Here is a 13,910-nt window from a genome sequence, read left to right as displayed (position 1 = left end):
GATAGAAGGTTTTTTATACCTAATAAATGTCCTTTCACCAACAGAAACTGCATCTGGAGCTAAGAACAAACACCTTTACTGTGAATCAGAGCATCATCCAAGGCCTCATCATAGTAAACACGAGTCCCCACCGGCTTTGTGTTAGGATGGAAAACTATAAAGCAATATAAAAATGAGGATTTAAAAGCTGTTTGTCATTCCTCTTTTCTAACATTCTACACAAAAAATAAGTCACTGACGAAAAATAAAAGTTAGAATATTCTCACCTTCATAAAGATCAGGAACCTCCTGGATTGATGCATCTGTAACAAATAATACAACATTTGTTGTACAGCTACAAATACATAACCAGTGATATATAAAATATGTTCTGCATACTCCAAAATGTTAAAAGGACAGCAGAAAACATGCACACTCACTGTTTTGTAGAATCTAAAATGCATATGACGTTTCCTCAGCTGTCATTGCACCGATGTCACATTAACTGTCACATTCTGTTCTTGTCTGAGCTTAATGACACTCTCATCTTGATGTCCTGCTTCTGTAGCAAAGACTAAACACTGCTGTGTGTTTAAATATCAACTTTACTCATATTTTTATTGGATTTGCAATGGTCTCTGGAGTATGAATGCCTTGTAAGTCGTACTCTGAGGAAAAAAAAGCTCTGGTAGACCTATTTCAGGAACTGGAAAGGAGGCAGATCAGAGTTGAGCATCAGACTGCAGAATTTGGATTCTATTTCCTATTATTTGGACATCGTGCCTCTGACTGGCTAACAGCAACGAGACTCTACCACTGACTCCATTTGCTCATCCATACTGTCTCAAGACAGGGAAAGCTGTTGTTGGTTTAGCATCAAGGTAACAGCAGAGAACGTCTCGGCTAGTGGAAGCTAACATTAGCATTAGCAACTCCACCACACAGCAGAACTCCTTCAGGCTTGTGTTATTTGTGGAGATAAAACATCAACGTTGCAAAACAAATGGAGTCAGTGACAGAGTTGTGTTGCTGTCATCCAATCAAAGGCGAGATGTCCATATTTCAGGAACTAAGAATCTAAATCCTGTCGTTTGAAGCTACTTTCTCCTCTGGCTGAATTCTCTGTGCTTAAACAGGCACATCTGAGCATTTTCCCCCTCAGTACGCCTTACAACGCTAGTGCTGATGTAGTTTAAACAAAACTGCACGCTTGGTGTATCTGTGTTGCTCAACAGTGCAGAATAGATTTAGCTGATCATTGTAGTTGTCAAAATCAGTGTCTTCTGCAAAATAATGCTGCCGCAGTCTACTGCTACTGATCAAAGAGAAGAAATCCATGCATATTTCATTTAAATAAACATAGAAGAGGTTGTGTGGCGTTAAAAGAGATTCATAGATAAAAGTCTTCTACTTTCTGTCCGTGTTGGACCAGTGGAGTGATTGTAAACTGCCTGAAGTGTGGGAACACACGGAGAGGAGGATGTTGCTTTTTCAGACAGGTCATTTTTCAGATGTGCTGTTTTCTGTCCGCTTTGCTTTGTTTCCAGCACAGCAGCATGCTGAATAGATCTTTCCAAAGCTTCAAGTCCTACATGGCACACATACCTTCACATTTTTTACTATTTAGTTCCTTTTAATCATGTTTATTCACAATAAACTGACTTAAACCCGAGTTTTAGTAAATATGTATTCAAAGTCTTGATTAAAAATTTAATTATTACAGTAATTTTCCTTTTCAAGCACTGTTAGTATCACAAGACTCTGAAAAGCTGACCGTTTGTTCACACTCTTTTGTTCTTGATCCTCATTAAGGAGCCCATGAATGAGATATCATTTATTTTGTTTCTACCCACGTTTTCTTTAGGATATCATGTAGAGTAGGAAGGCGACGATACCACTTTTTACCTGGATCTGAGTACTCACCAATACCGATTACCAATACCGATACTTCTACCACACAAAGAAAAATGCAATGAATTGGAATAGAGGTTTTATTTTCTTCTCTGCTTTCAACAGGAAAACACTGTGAGGTAGATAAAAAATAAAATATAAACTAAAATATTAGGTGAACAGAAATGACAAGTTACAGTGAAGCCACTTTCAAGCACTGCTTTGGTATCGGTTCACTTTTACCAATACCAGTATTGGTATCAGTACCAGGATAGGTACTGGTGCATCCCTAACGTAAACAGTAACTCAGAGCAAAAACAGGACATGCAGGCAACTTCCTGTGACTTAGATGAATGTCTTTTTACTCCCGCTAAATCTACAAACCTGCTGGAGAGAGCTTGAGGACGAGTAGGTGGAGGAGCAGGATGAGGCGCAGCATGATGTTGTAGTGAGAACCACCTGGTGGGGTTGAAGCTAGAAGCTCAGTGGATGAAACATGAGCAGAACCTCTCGGTTTTCCCTGAGAAGTCAAACACAGAAAGAGACGTGTCAAAACCATGTACAACTTTTGCAGGAGCAAATCTGATTAATGCGCGTTTGATAAGAAAGTCTTAAATGCTGATCAGCTACAAAATAAAAGCTCTTTACCGGCTCAGCTGTGTGGCCTCTTTTTCCACAGGCATTAGAGCCGAAGAAGAGCGCACTGAACCTCTTTAACAAATAAAGTTCCAGCATCACAAAAAGAGTAAAGGAGAGGCTCAATCTAAATGAGAAGCAGGATTTATTTGTGGACCACCTGCTAGAAATTCATTGTGTTTATGTTCTCATTGCTTAGGTTTCAACCGCATGTGTCAGAGTGTATTAAACTGTTTCAGGATCAGCCTGCAGCCCATGAAAAGCTTCCCCAGCCTATCATTTCCTTCATTCACACGAGGCACACTCATCTCTGCTTCCTGTCAGCCTCAGAGACATCTGCTTCTTGATAGGTCGATGCTTGATGATTGACATTTAGATAATTGCAGGAACATTTCCACACCACACCAACCGACTCCAGCTCCCAGCATCATGCCCAGTAGAACAAGAACTGCTGTTAGAAGATGAAATCACAGTGGAAGAGCTGATAGAGACAGCTAAACAAGCTATGACTGTTGACATCATTTGTTTATTAAACATTATGCAAAATTTTAACACTATAATGTCAAACTAAAGGCAGACTGATTTGTCGGCTGATTTCTTTTAAGAATGATTTTCATTTTAAATAAATTGGAACAAGCTGTTGTCTTGCAGCAAGAAGGTCCTGGGTTCGCTTCCCAGCCTGGGATCTTTCTGCATGGAGTTTGCATGTTCTCCCTGTGCATGTGTGGGTTCTCTCCGGGTACTCCGGCTTCCTCCCACAGTCCAAAAACATGACTGTTAGGTTGATTGGTCTGTCTGATTTGTCCTTAGGTGTGAGTGTGAGTGTGTGATTGTTTGTCCTGTGTGTCTCTGTGTTGCCCTGTGATGGACTGGCTCTCTGTCCAGGGTGTACCCCGCCTGATTGTCCATTGACCGCTGGAGATAGGCACCATTGAGACGGACATTATTGATTCTTGGTGAGCAGATTGAGGTGTCAGCTGGCAGAAGGGCACAGAAACTCGGAGGTCTGACAGAATGAGAGAAATCTCTGAGCCAACAGAAAAAATAAAGTCTTATCACAGAAAATGGTTTATAACAACGGAGGGGAATCGTGCAATTGGCAGCTTGAGATGAAACGAGCAAAACCACAGCTAGCGAAGAAGCAAACACAACTGTAAACTGTGTCTGGTGTGTTGAACATACAGGAATGTTTGAACCGCATGGCTGCAACAAAGTCATTCAGGGAGGATTTCATGTCTACGTGGGACCGTATCCTAGCAACACCTTTTAAAAGCAGCAGTTCGTGTGCAGTGGGAAGCTTCTATGACAGCCAATGAAACTATGCAAACACTCATTATAATCTGCAACCAAGGTGCTGTGATGCGAGGAAAACCTATGCTCATCAATAAAAAAGGTCAGAGAAACACTCATCTGTTTCCATCTCCCTCACTCCACAGCTGTAAGTACCATTTCTCTAACTCATAAATCATAAATGTTCCTAATAGATGCACTTAAGAGATTAGAGGGAAAACAAAGAAGCCCCATTACAGCATCCATGCCAATCCTATCTGTCACTAGATTGACAAACTGCAGTAACTGATGAGAGTAACACACAGGAAGGCAGAAGCTCATAGTGATACTCCCTCTTATGACTCTGGTCTTAACTCATGAGATGAGAGACACCCCCCCCACCCCCCCACCCCCCCACCCCCACCCCCACCCCCACCCACCCACCCACCCATACATGAAAGCTCTGTATCAAGGCCATTTCCCGTCCCCCATAAATCACGCGCAGCACATGGCCACATCTATCCCTGCTTTCAGCCTGGTGTTTCTCTTTGAATATGTCCTTCACCCATAGTTTTAATACATGTTGTCTCTAGTACGAATAAATGCCTTGTAAGTCATTCTCGAGAGGAAAAAAAGCTCTGATACGCCTGTTTCAGCATGGATAATTCAGCCAGAGGAAAAAATGGCTTCATACAGCAGAGTTTGGTGTCTTCTTGATATTTAGACCTCTTGTCTCTGATTGGCTATCAACACCACAACCACCACTGACTCCAGTTGATCTGCAATGTTGATGTTTTATCTCCACAACTAACACAACTTTTAACAACTATCAATGGCGGCTGAACTTTAAATGCACAAAAATAAGCCATAAATACAGATTCCACTATCAAAGTAGTCGCCCTTTGTTGATCCAAACACTGCTGATCTCTCAACACAAATGATGGGCAGATTAAACATTTCATTTAGATGCTTCTCCCACACAACGGGTGTTTGGATCTAACTTTCAAGTTTCACCGTCTATTTATTGGTTTCATCAGAAGCAAATGACGTTTCTCATCAGTTAAACTAATTTATTTACATTAGGTTTGTGTGTGTGTGTGTGTGTGTGTGTGTGTGTGTGTGGGGGGGGGGGGGGGGGGGGGATGAATGTTATAAATGCTGTTATTTAATTGTTTCAATATTTCCTGCATTAGTATGATTCAACGACGACAAGCCGATGATCAATATTATCAAAATTATTAGAGCTATTTTCATGACCCCAAAGTTTCCTAACCCTTCCACTTTCCTATCAGGTGACCTCGCCAGGACAGGGGGTGGCTAAACAGGGTTTAAAATGTATGCCTTGGTGGGGGTGAAGTGATGCACCCCTTAAAAATATTAAAATTTAATTAAAAATACCCTAGTGGTCCATCTTGCCCCATTAACAATGCGGGGTGGGGGGGTGGGGGGGTCCGTTCAGCCCAAAGGGAACGGATTGATTGGACTGAATGAAGAACGGTTTTCCCTGTTGAGCTTTTGCCGATGCAGGGATGTAGGGGGTGGAGACATGAAGGCTCAGAGGAATGGATGTTTAGACCAAGATGTCATACAGAGACATCAACCCCTCCTTAACTACCACCAAAGCCCCCACCAACATCAGTCATTAACAAAGATTCGCTGTAATCCTGCAGAGGACATGCGACTGGGGTTAACGCTGGATTGTTTTAATCAGGTCTGTGAGAGAACAAGACCAGACTAGTGCTGCATCATGAACAAGTCCTATTGAAAAAAGGATTTAAAGACAGATGAATCAGTCATTCTTAGAGTACGGTTCATTTTCTGTGTTTTCTCTATACATCACCTTTCTGACATTTGGATTTGAACATTTTTAAACGGATTGGTTGGCTACTTGGATATTTTCTTACCAAAGTTGGAATCTTGAGAGTAGATAGGACTTTATTCTTATGGAGCACAGTAATCACAGACTGGCAGAGAAAGAGCAAGCGTGCTGTGTGAATCAAGGACAGAAGGAAACTGGAACAGAAAGGTGTTTTAAATGTAGCTTTAAACCATCTTCATCATGAAGAAGTTACCTTGCAGGTTTAAACAGAAGAGCAGACAGGTAAATATGTAATCCTTCTGCTGATTCAGCAGATCTAATTGTTCTTTATTGAGAATGTGGCAAACAGGGGAGTATCAGGATTGGCAGGGTTTCTGCAATGCAGAAAACTTCAGTTCCAACATAAAATTTACTCCTAAACACAGAGGCTCTGAATTTATCAGAACTATTACCTGAACAATCTGTGGAAGAGGAAACGTGGGTCCCCCTTCCCATGGGCTCACCACTCGTGGGAGGGGCCAAAGGGGTCGGGTGCAGTGTGTGACGTGTGGTAGTCGATGGCGGGTACCTTGGCGGTCTGATCCTCGGCTACAGAGGCTGGCTCTTGGCACATGGAATGTCACCTCTCTGGTGGGGAAGGAGCCTGAGTTGGTGTGTGAGGTTGAGAGGTTCTGACTAGATATAGTCGGACTCACCTCAACGCACAGCTCTGGCTCTGGAACCGGTTTCCTCGAGAGGGGTTGGACTTTCTACCACTCTGGAGTTGCTCCCACTGAGAGGCGCTGAGCAGGGGTGGGCATACTAGTTGCCCCCCATCTTGGTGCCTGTACATTGGGGTTTACCCCAGTGAATGAGAGGGTAGCCTTCCTCCGCCTACGTATGGGGGGACGGGTTCTGACTGTGGTCTGTGCTTATGCACCAAACTACAGTTCAGACTACCCACCCTTTTTGGAGACCTTGGAGAGGGTGCTGGAAAGGGCTCCTTCTGGTGACTCCCTCGTTCTGCTGGGGGACTTTAACGCTCACGTGGGCAACGACAGTGAGACCTGGAGAGGTGTGGTTGGGAGGAACGGCCCCCCCAATCTGAATTTGAGTGGTGTTTTGTTACAGGACTTCTGTGCCAGTCATGGATTGTCCATAATGAACACCATGTTCAGACATAAAGGTATCCACATGTGCACTTGGCACCAGGATACCTTAGGCCTTAGCTCTTTGATCAACTTTGTTGTTGTTTCATCTGATCTACGGCCGCATGTCTTGGACATTCGGGTGAAGAGAGCGGCGGAGCTGTCAACTGACCACTACCTGGTGGTGAGTTGGCTCAGATGGTGGGAGAGGATGCCGGTCAGACCAGGCAGGCCCAAATGTATCGCGAGGGTCTGCTGGGTACATCTCGCAGAGTCTCCTGCCAGAAGGAGCTTCAATTCCCACCTCCGACAGAACTTCCAAAATGTTCCAGGGGAGGCGGGGGACATTGAGTCTGAATGGACCCTTTTCTGTGCCTCCATTGTTGAGGCGGCTAACCGGAGCTGTGGTCGCAGGATTGTCGGTGCCTGTCGTGGTGGCAACCCCCGAACCCGCGGGTGGACACCGGCTTTTAGGGATGCTGTCAAGCTGAAGAAAGAGTCCTATCAGGTCTTTTTGGCCCGTGGGACTCCAGAGGCAGCTGACGGGTACCGGCAGTCCAAGCAGAACGCGGCTCGGGTGGTCACCAGGCAAAAATCCGGACATGGGAGGAGTTCGGTGAAACCATGGAGCAAGACATCCGTACTGCTTCGAGGAGATTCTGGTCCACCATCTGGCGTCTCAGGGGGGGAAAGCAGTGTGCTACCAACACTATTTATAGTGGGGACGGTGTGCTGCTGACTTCTACTCAGGAACTTGTGGATCGGTGGGCAGAATACTTCGAAGACCTCCTCAATCCCGCTGACACGGCTTCCAGTGAGGAAGCAGAGTCTGGGGATTTTGGGTTGGCCTCTCAAATTTCTGGTGCTGAGGTCACTGAGGTGGTTAGAAAGCTCCTCTGTGGCAAGGCTCCGGGGGTGGATGAGATCCGCCCGGAGTTCCTTAAGGCTCTGGTTCCTGTAGGGCTGTGTTGGCTGACGTGGCTCTGCAAAATCGCGTGGATGTCGGGGGCAGTCCCACTGATCTGACAGACCGGGGTGGCGGTCGACTTATTTAAAAAGGGAGACCGCAGGGTGTGTTCCAACTACAGGGGTATCACACTCCTGAGCCTTCCTGGTAAGGTCTATTCAGGGATTCTGGAGAGGAGGGTCTGTCTGATTGTTGAACCTCAGAATCAGGAGGAGCAATGTGGTTTTTGTCCTTTCATCCACCTTTAGGGGGATCCTGGAGGGTGCGTGGAAATTTGCCCAACCAGTCTACATGTGTTTTGTGGATTTGGACAAGGCGTTTGACCGCGTACCTCGGGGGGCCCTGTGGGGGGTACTCCGGGTACCAGGCCCTCTGATACGGACTGTTAGGTCCCTGTATGACCGGTGTCAGAGCTTGGTCCGCATTGCCGGCAGTAAGCCGGGCTTGTTCCCAGTGAGAGTTTGACTTCGCCAAGGCTGCCCCTTGTCACCAATTCTGTTCATAACCTTTATGGACAGGATTTCTAGTCACAGCCAAGGTGTGGAGGGCATCCGTTTTGGTGGACTGAGAATCAGGTCTCTGCTTTTTGCAGATGACATGGTCTTGTTGGCTTCATCAGAACGTTATCTTCAGCTTTCGCTGGAGCGGTTCGCAACCAAGTGTGAAGCAGCTGGGATGAGAATCAGCTCCTCTAAATCTGAGACCATGGTCTTGATTCAGAAAAGGGTAGACTGTCTTCTACAGGTCAGGAATGAGGTCCTGCCCCAAGTGGAGGAGTTTAAGTATCTTGGGGTCTTGTTCACGAGTGAGGGAAAACTGGAACGTGAGACCAATAGGCAGATTGGTGCTGCATCTGCAGTGATGCTGGCATTGCACTGGTCTGTCGTGGTGAAGAGTGAGCTGAGTCAGAAGGCGAAGCTCTCGATTTTCCGGTCGATCTACGTTCCTACCCTCACCTATGCTCATAAGCTTTCAATAGTGACCGAAAGAACAAGATCGCTATACAAGCGGCCGAAATGAGTTTTCTCCAAAGAGTGGCTGGGCTCTCCCTTAGAGATAGGGTGAGAAGCTCGGTCATTCGGGAGGGGCTCGGAGTAGACCCGCTGCTCCTCCACATCGAGAGGAGCCAGTTGAGGTGGCTCGGGCATCTGGTCAGGATTGCTCCTGGACGACTCCCTGGTGAGGTTTTCGGGCACGTCCAACTGGAAGGAGACCTAAAGGTAGACCCACGACACGGTGGAGGGACTATGTCTCTCACCTGGCCAGGGAACGTCTTGGGATTCCCCCGGAGGAGCTGGCCCAAGTGACTGGGGAGAGGGATGTCTGGGCCTCTCGCCTTAGGCTACTGTCCCCGTGACCCGACTCCGGATAAGCGGATGAAAGTGGATGGATGGACGGAATCTGTGGATTCTACACTTGACAACAAGTTCACACATTTTATAGAAGAATTATTAAGTTAAAACGCAAGAAAATTTGTGTTAATCCTAAAAAGTCTCAGTAAGGAGAAAGGACATACATTAGTGCCTTCATCATCATTGAGTCAGACAGGACATAATTATGCTATAAAGCAATGGATGGATGGATGGTAATGGTGTCAAACACCTGGTTGCTGAGGACCCCGTCCAGCATGTTTTAGAGGGTTCTCTGCTTCATTAAACCTGATTTTAATCAGTGGGTGGTCAACAAGCTTCTGCAGAGCTGCTGAACAGGTAATTCCACCATTCAATAAGATGATATGATTAATGGTGATGAATGCCTTTTATTGTCAATATATAGAAGTACAATGAGAATAAAAGCAGCACTTTCAGTGCAGTAATCACTGAAATAAAACTATCATTTTTAACTTTATTTTATTTTATGGACAAATAAAATTTTGTGTAAGTTTTCGTTTCATTTGTGCTTTTTTATTCCCAGGATAGCTGACATATATTTATTTACTGATTTAAAGGCATTTGAAAGCAGTGACATTCTGCAATTTTTCTTTCAGAATTGATCAATTCTCGTAAAAATTTGAATATAAAAAATAATTAATTAATAATTAAATAAACTAACTAAAGAAAGAAAACAAAATAAATTTACTTAAGAGTCAATATCAAGTTTCTGTAAATAATAAAAAAGAACTAAGTGGAAGAGGATAAACTTTTATAGTGCAAGAAGCCAATGTCCTCTCACAGGGTCTTAGGAGGCTAAAATTGGAAATTGCTATTGCTGCATTGAACCAAATCAGACTGCTGTGCCAATATGTCTCCGGGTACTGAATATTAATGAAGTTTAAATTTAATTAAAGTTAAGTTTGTGCTCATAAAAGGGGTATAAACTGTTTTCAATTTCAAATGATCCAATGGTAAAATCATTAGACAGCATGGGATAAACTTCCACTGTTATGCTGACGATACTCAGTTATATCTATCCATTAACCCTGATGAACCTAATCGGTTAGTTGGATTACAGGCTTGCCTTGAAGACATAAAAAATTGGATGACTCAAACTTTTTGCTTTTAAATCGAGACAGGACTGAAGTTCTCATCTTTGGACCTGAAATTCAGAAAAGGAAATTGCTTAGTCAATCACCTGACCTGAATGGCATTAAATTAGTCTCCGAGAACAAAGTAAGGAACCTTGGTGTTATCTTTGACCAGGACATGTCATTCAAATCCCACGTTAAACAGGTTTGTGGAATTTCTTTTTTCCACCTTCGGAATATTGCTAAGATTAGATGCATCCTTTCCAGGAGTGATGCTGAAAAACTAGTTCATGCATTTATTACATCAAGACTGGATTACTGTAATTCATTACTCTCAGGAAGTCCACAGAATGTAGTTAAAAGTCTTCAGCTTGTCCAAAATGCTGCAGCTAGAGTTCTGATGAGAATTAAAAAGAGCGATCATATCTCTCCTGTCTTGGCTTCCCTACACTGGCTACCTGTTAAATTCAGAATAGATTTTAAGATCCTCCTTCTCGCATACAAGGCTCTTAATAATCAAGCTCCATCATACATCAGTGACCTGCTTGTCCCATATAATCCTAACTGAGCACTTCGCTCTCAGATTGCAGGTTAACTGGTGGTTCCCAGAATATCTAAAAACAGGATGGGAGGCAGATCTTTTAGTTATCAGGTCAATAACACAGTTAAATCATGTTTTTACCAACTAAGACGCATCTCGAAACTAAAGCACATCCTGAGTGTACGTCTTCTGAAATCGGTGGTCCACACTTTCATCACCTCAAGGCTGGATTACTCCAACGCCTGCTTATATGGCATCAGTAAAGCAGCTCTTTCTAGACTTCAGCTGGTCCAGAATTCAGCAGCTAGGTTGCTGACTGGAGCTGACAGAAGACAACACATTTCTCCAATTCTGAAATCTCTCCACTGGTTGCCCGTGCAGTTCAGGATAAACTTCAAAATTATGCTTCTCACTTACAAATCCTTGAACCATCAAGCTCCTCCATATCTGTGTGAACTTGTCCATTACTACAACCCGCCGCGTGCTCTCAGGTTTGAAGATAAGCTCCTCCTAGCTGTTCCGAATGCTCATTTAAAAAGCCGTGGAGAAAAAGCTTTCTCTGTCTGTGCACCGAAGCTGTGGAACACATTACCACTGCTAGTGAGGCAAGCACCAACAGCTAGCAGTGGCGGCTGGTGAAAAATATTTTTGGTGGGGCTGTGCTATTTTTTATTTTTAAACAAACTTGTGCTTTCTGAGCTTTGTGCACAACTTCACTATTTCCTGAATTAAGCACAGCTCTTTTATTTCCTGTCTTACATCATTGGACAAACTGATTAATCCAGGTGTGTCTGACTATTGGCACGCTGCCATGCAGACCAAGGTTGAAAAATACTGCATTAAATTGCACATAAAATAACACGACCATAAATGGTAAATAGGCAATGCAAGAGGCAAGTAACAAAAACATTTTGTTTAATTTCAACATTTGAGTGAACACCAAAAATTACGAGCAGGTTACTGTTACAGTAATGGTAGTAAACACTACTTAGACAAAATGCCAGAAATTTACACTGTTAAATATTTCTGGAGTGTTGTGCCAAGGTCAACTTTATACAAAGATCAAGTGGATGCATTTGTGTGTGTGTGATACCTCATTTGTACAGAAATTTTGCCCTTCTGTCCTTCTGAGTGGCAAAGCTCTCGATTAGCATTTTATTGAAGTCAGGAATGTTTGTGACAAGCTTGTTTTTCCATGGAGAGCATGGCAAGAGCATTCAGCCCATCCTGTGTCATGGTGTTCCTCAAGGAAAGTCTTAATCCTCTTTAAAGTAGAAAAGCACCTTTCTGATTCGGCTGTGGTCATGGGTGTGGTGACAAGAATCTTCTTTTGCATGGCTCAGGATGGTGTGAAAAACCTGTCATATGATAAATAAAAAACAACAGATAAGTACATAGGAAACACTTTCATAGGAAATAATGTCATCAGTATCCTCTTACAAATGTCATATTTCCCAGTTTTTGTGACAATAAAACATTTCTGATTCTCAATCAGATGTTTTTACATTTGAGGTAAAAACATCTCATTGAGAATCAGAAATGTTTTATTGTCCCAAAAGCTGGGAAATTTGTTTACTGCAGCAGAAGTGTAACAAGTAAACTGGAATCAGATTGATGTATGTACAAATTTACATGAAATACACATTTACGTGATTAAATATGTATAATAAGTATGTGTGTTGAAATTAGTTTTTACAGTTATTGCACATTAAACATGTTATTAAACAAATGTCCCGGTTTGTGGGACAACCAAGGATTTCTGATTTTGATTGTCTTGTTCACAGAAATGTAATGTACAGCTTACCTCTGCACCCAGCTGCTGTTCTCCCTGCATGGCAACGTTAGCTCTGCTGCCTAGCATGGCTAGCTTCACCGTGTTGTTGTCCATGTGTGCCCGGGATGACTCGTGTTTCTTCACCTTCTCAGAAAAATGTTTCATGTCTGTAACTCCTGACTCATCCATGCCTTATCTGTCCCAGCCATTTTGAATTACAAACACGGAAAGCAAAATAACGCATTAGTGTGATTGCATCCAGCTAGCCAAGCCTTCTTGGTGTACCAATTTTGGGAGAAGCCTCGTGTGTACAGTTTACCTCTCTCCTTCTCCTGATGGCTTATCTTTACGTCGGGCTGATCTGGTCCAAGCTCTTTGACATTAAGTTTTTCCACCATAGTTCTCCTCTCGAACGTATACTGGAGAAGAGACCGAACTGAATTCAGTGGCTGCTGAGATCCGGTATCCATGCTGGTTGTAGGCGCACTGGCGGCGTCCATGTTACATCTGCGTCACGACCAAAAACGACTCTGCCGAGTTCTACCGAACACCAACGAATCCTTTGGCGGTAGCTCCATCGCCCATCATGCTTCTGAAACGTTCTGAAACAACGTCAACGCTGATTGGATACATTCCCATTCCTACCCTTTGATATTCTTGTCAGAAATTGGACAGCTGGTCTCGTCCTGTTTGGGCGATTGAAAAACAGCACACAGCCTCCACCGCTCGGCAGAGACCGGCAGAGATCGGCAGAGACCAGCATAGACCGGCAGAGACCAATATAGATATATATATGATATATTTTTGTTACAAAACACACAATTAACTTAGAATATGTGATTATTGTTAATTTTATTTATTTATTTATTTTTTATAAAAATTAAAAACACGGAAAAACTGGGAGGGCGGCGCCCTATCGCCCTCTACTGGCCAGCCGCCACTGACAGCTAGCATTTTTAAATCACCCCTGAAAACTCACTACTTCAACCTAGCTTATACAACATAATTATGAACCTCACTTACATCTGCACTGTTTAAAAATGGACTCCACAATTATCGACTTCCGTATTATTGAGGTTCTTTTTTAAAATGTTTTTCTAATTTTTTATTCACCCTGTGTCTTATTGATTTTTAGCTGTTATTTTTGGGAATTTTGTTGTATTTCCTTTTTATCTTTTATCTGTGTTCGACATGTTTGTATAACGCCGGTTTAATTAACTAACATTTTTAGTGTACAGCGCCTTGTTTGGTTGTAATGCCTTGTGAATGCGCTTTATAAATAAAATTGGATTGGATTGGATTGGAGGCTCCTCTCCTGTGGAACCAACTCCCAGCTTTAGTCCGTGAGGCAGACACCTTGTCTACTTTTAAGACTAGACTTAAAACATTTTTATTTGATAGGGCCTACGGTTAAAATCTGATATTAGCCTAGATCTGTACAAGT

At 43.2% G+C, this 13,910-nt stretch overlaps 1 protein-coding gene across 2 annotated transcripts in view; it reads right to left on the bottom strand.

Moving 5' to 3' along the window:
- Positions 1 to 13,910, bottom strand: part of LOC107388490 (contactin-1a) — a 122,674-nt gene that overhangs the window by 48,376 nt on the left and 60,388 nt on the right. For both annotated transcript variants that reach the window (XM_015964061.3, XM_054732870.2), the window contains exons 2-3: positions 2,254 to 2,389; positions 267 to 302 (exon numbers count right to left, since the gene is read on the bottom strand). In XM_015964061.3, coding sequence (XP_015819547.1) covers positions 267 to 302; positions 2,254 to 2,308 — 91 coding nt within the window. In that variant the 5' untranslated portion in view covers positions 2,309 to 2,389. The remainder of the gene's footprint in view (positions 1 to 266; positions 303 to 2,253; positions 2,390 to 13,910) is intronic.

This window comes from Nothobranchius furzeri, chromosome 4, assembly GCF_043380555.1.
Source record: "Nothobranchius furzeri strain GRZ-AD chromosome 4, NfurGRZ-RIMD1, whole genome shotgun sequence".
Lineage (NCBI taxonomy): Eukaryota > Metazoa > Chordata > Actinopteri > Cyprinodontiformes > Nothobranchiidae > Nothobranchius > Nothobranchius furzeri.
This window is presented reverse-complemented; position numbering and strand designations above follow the sequence as displayed.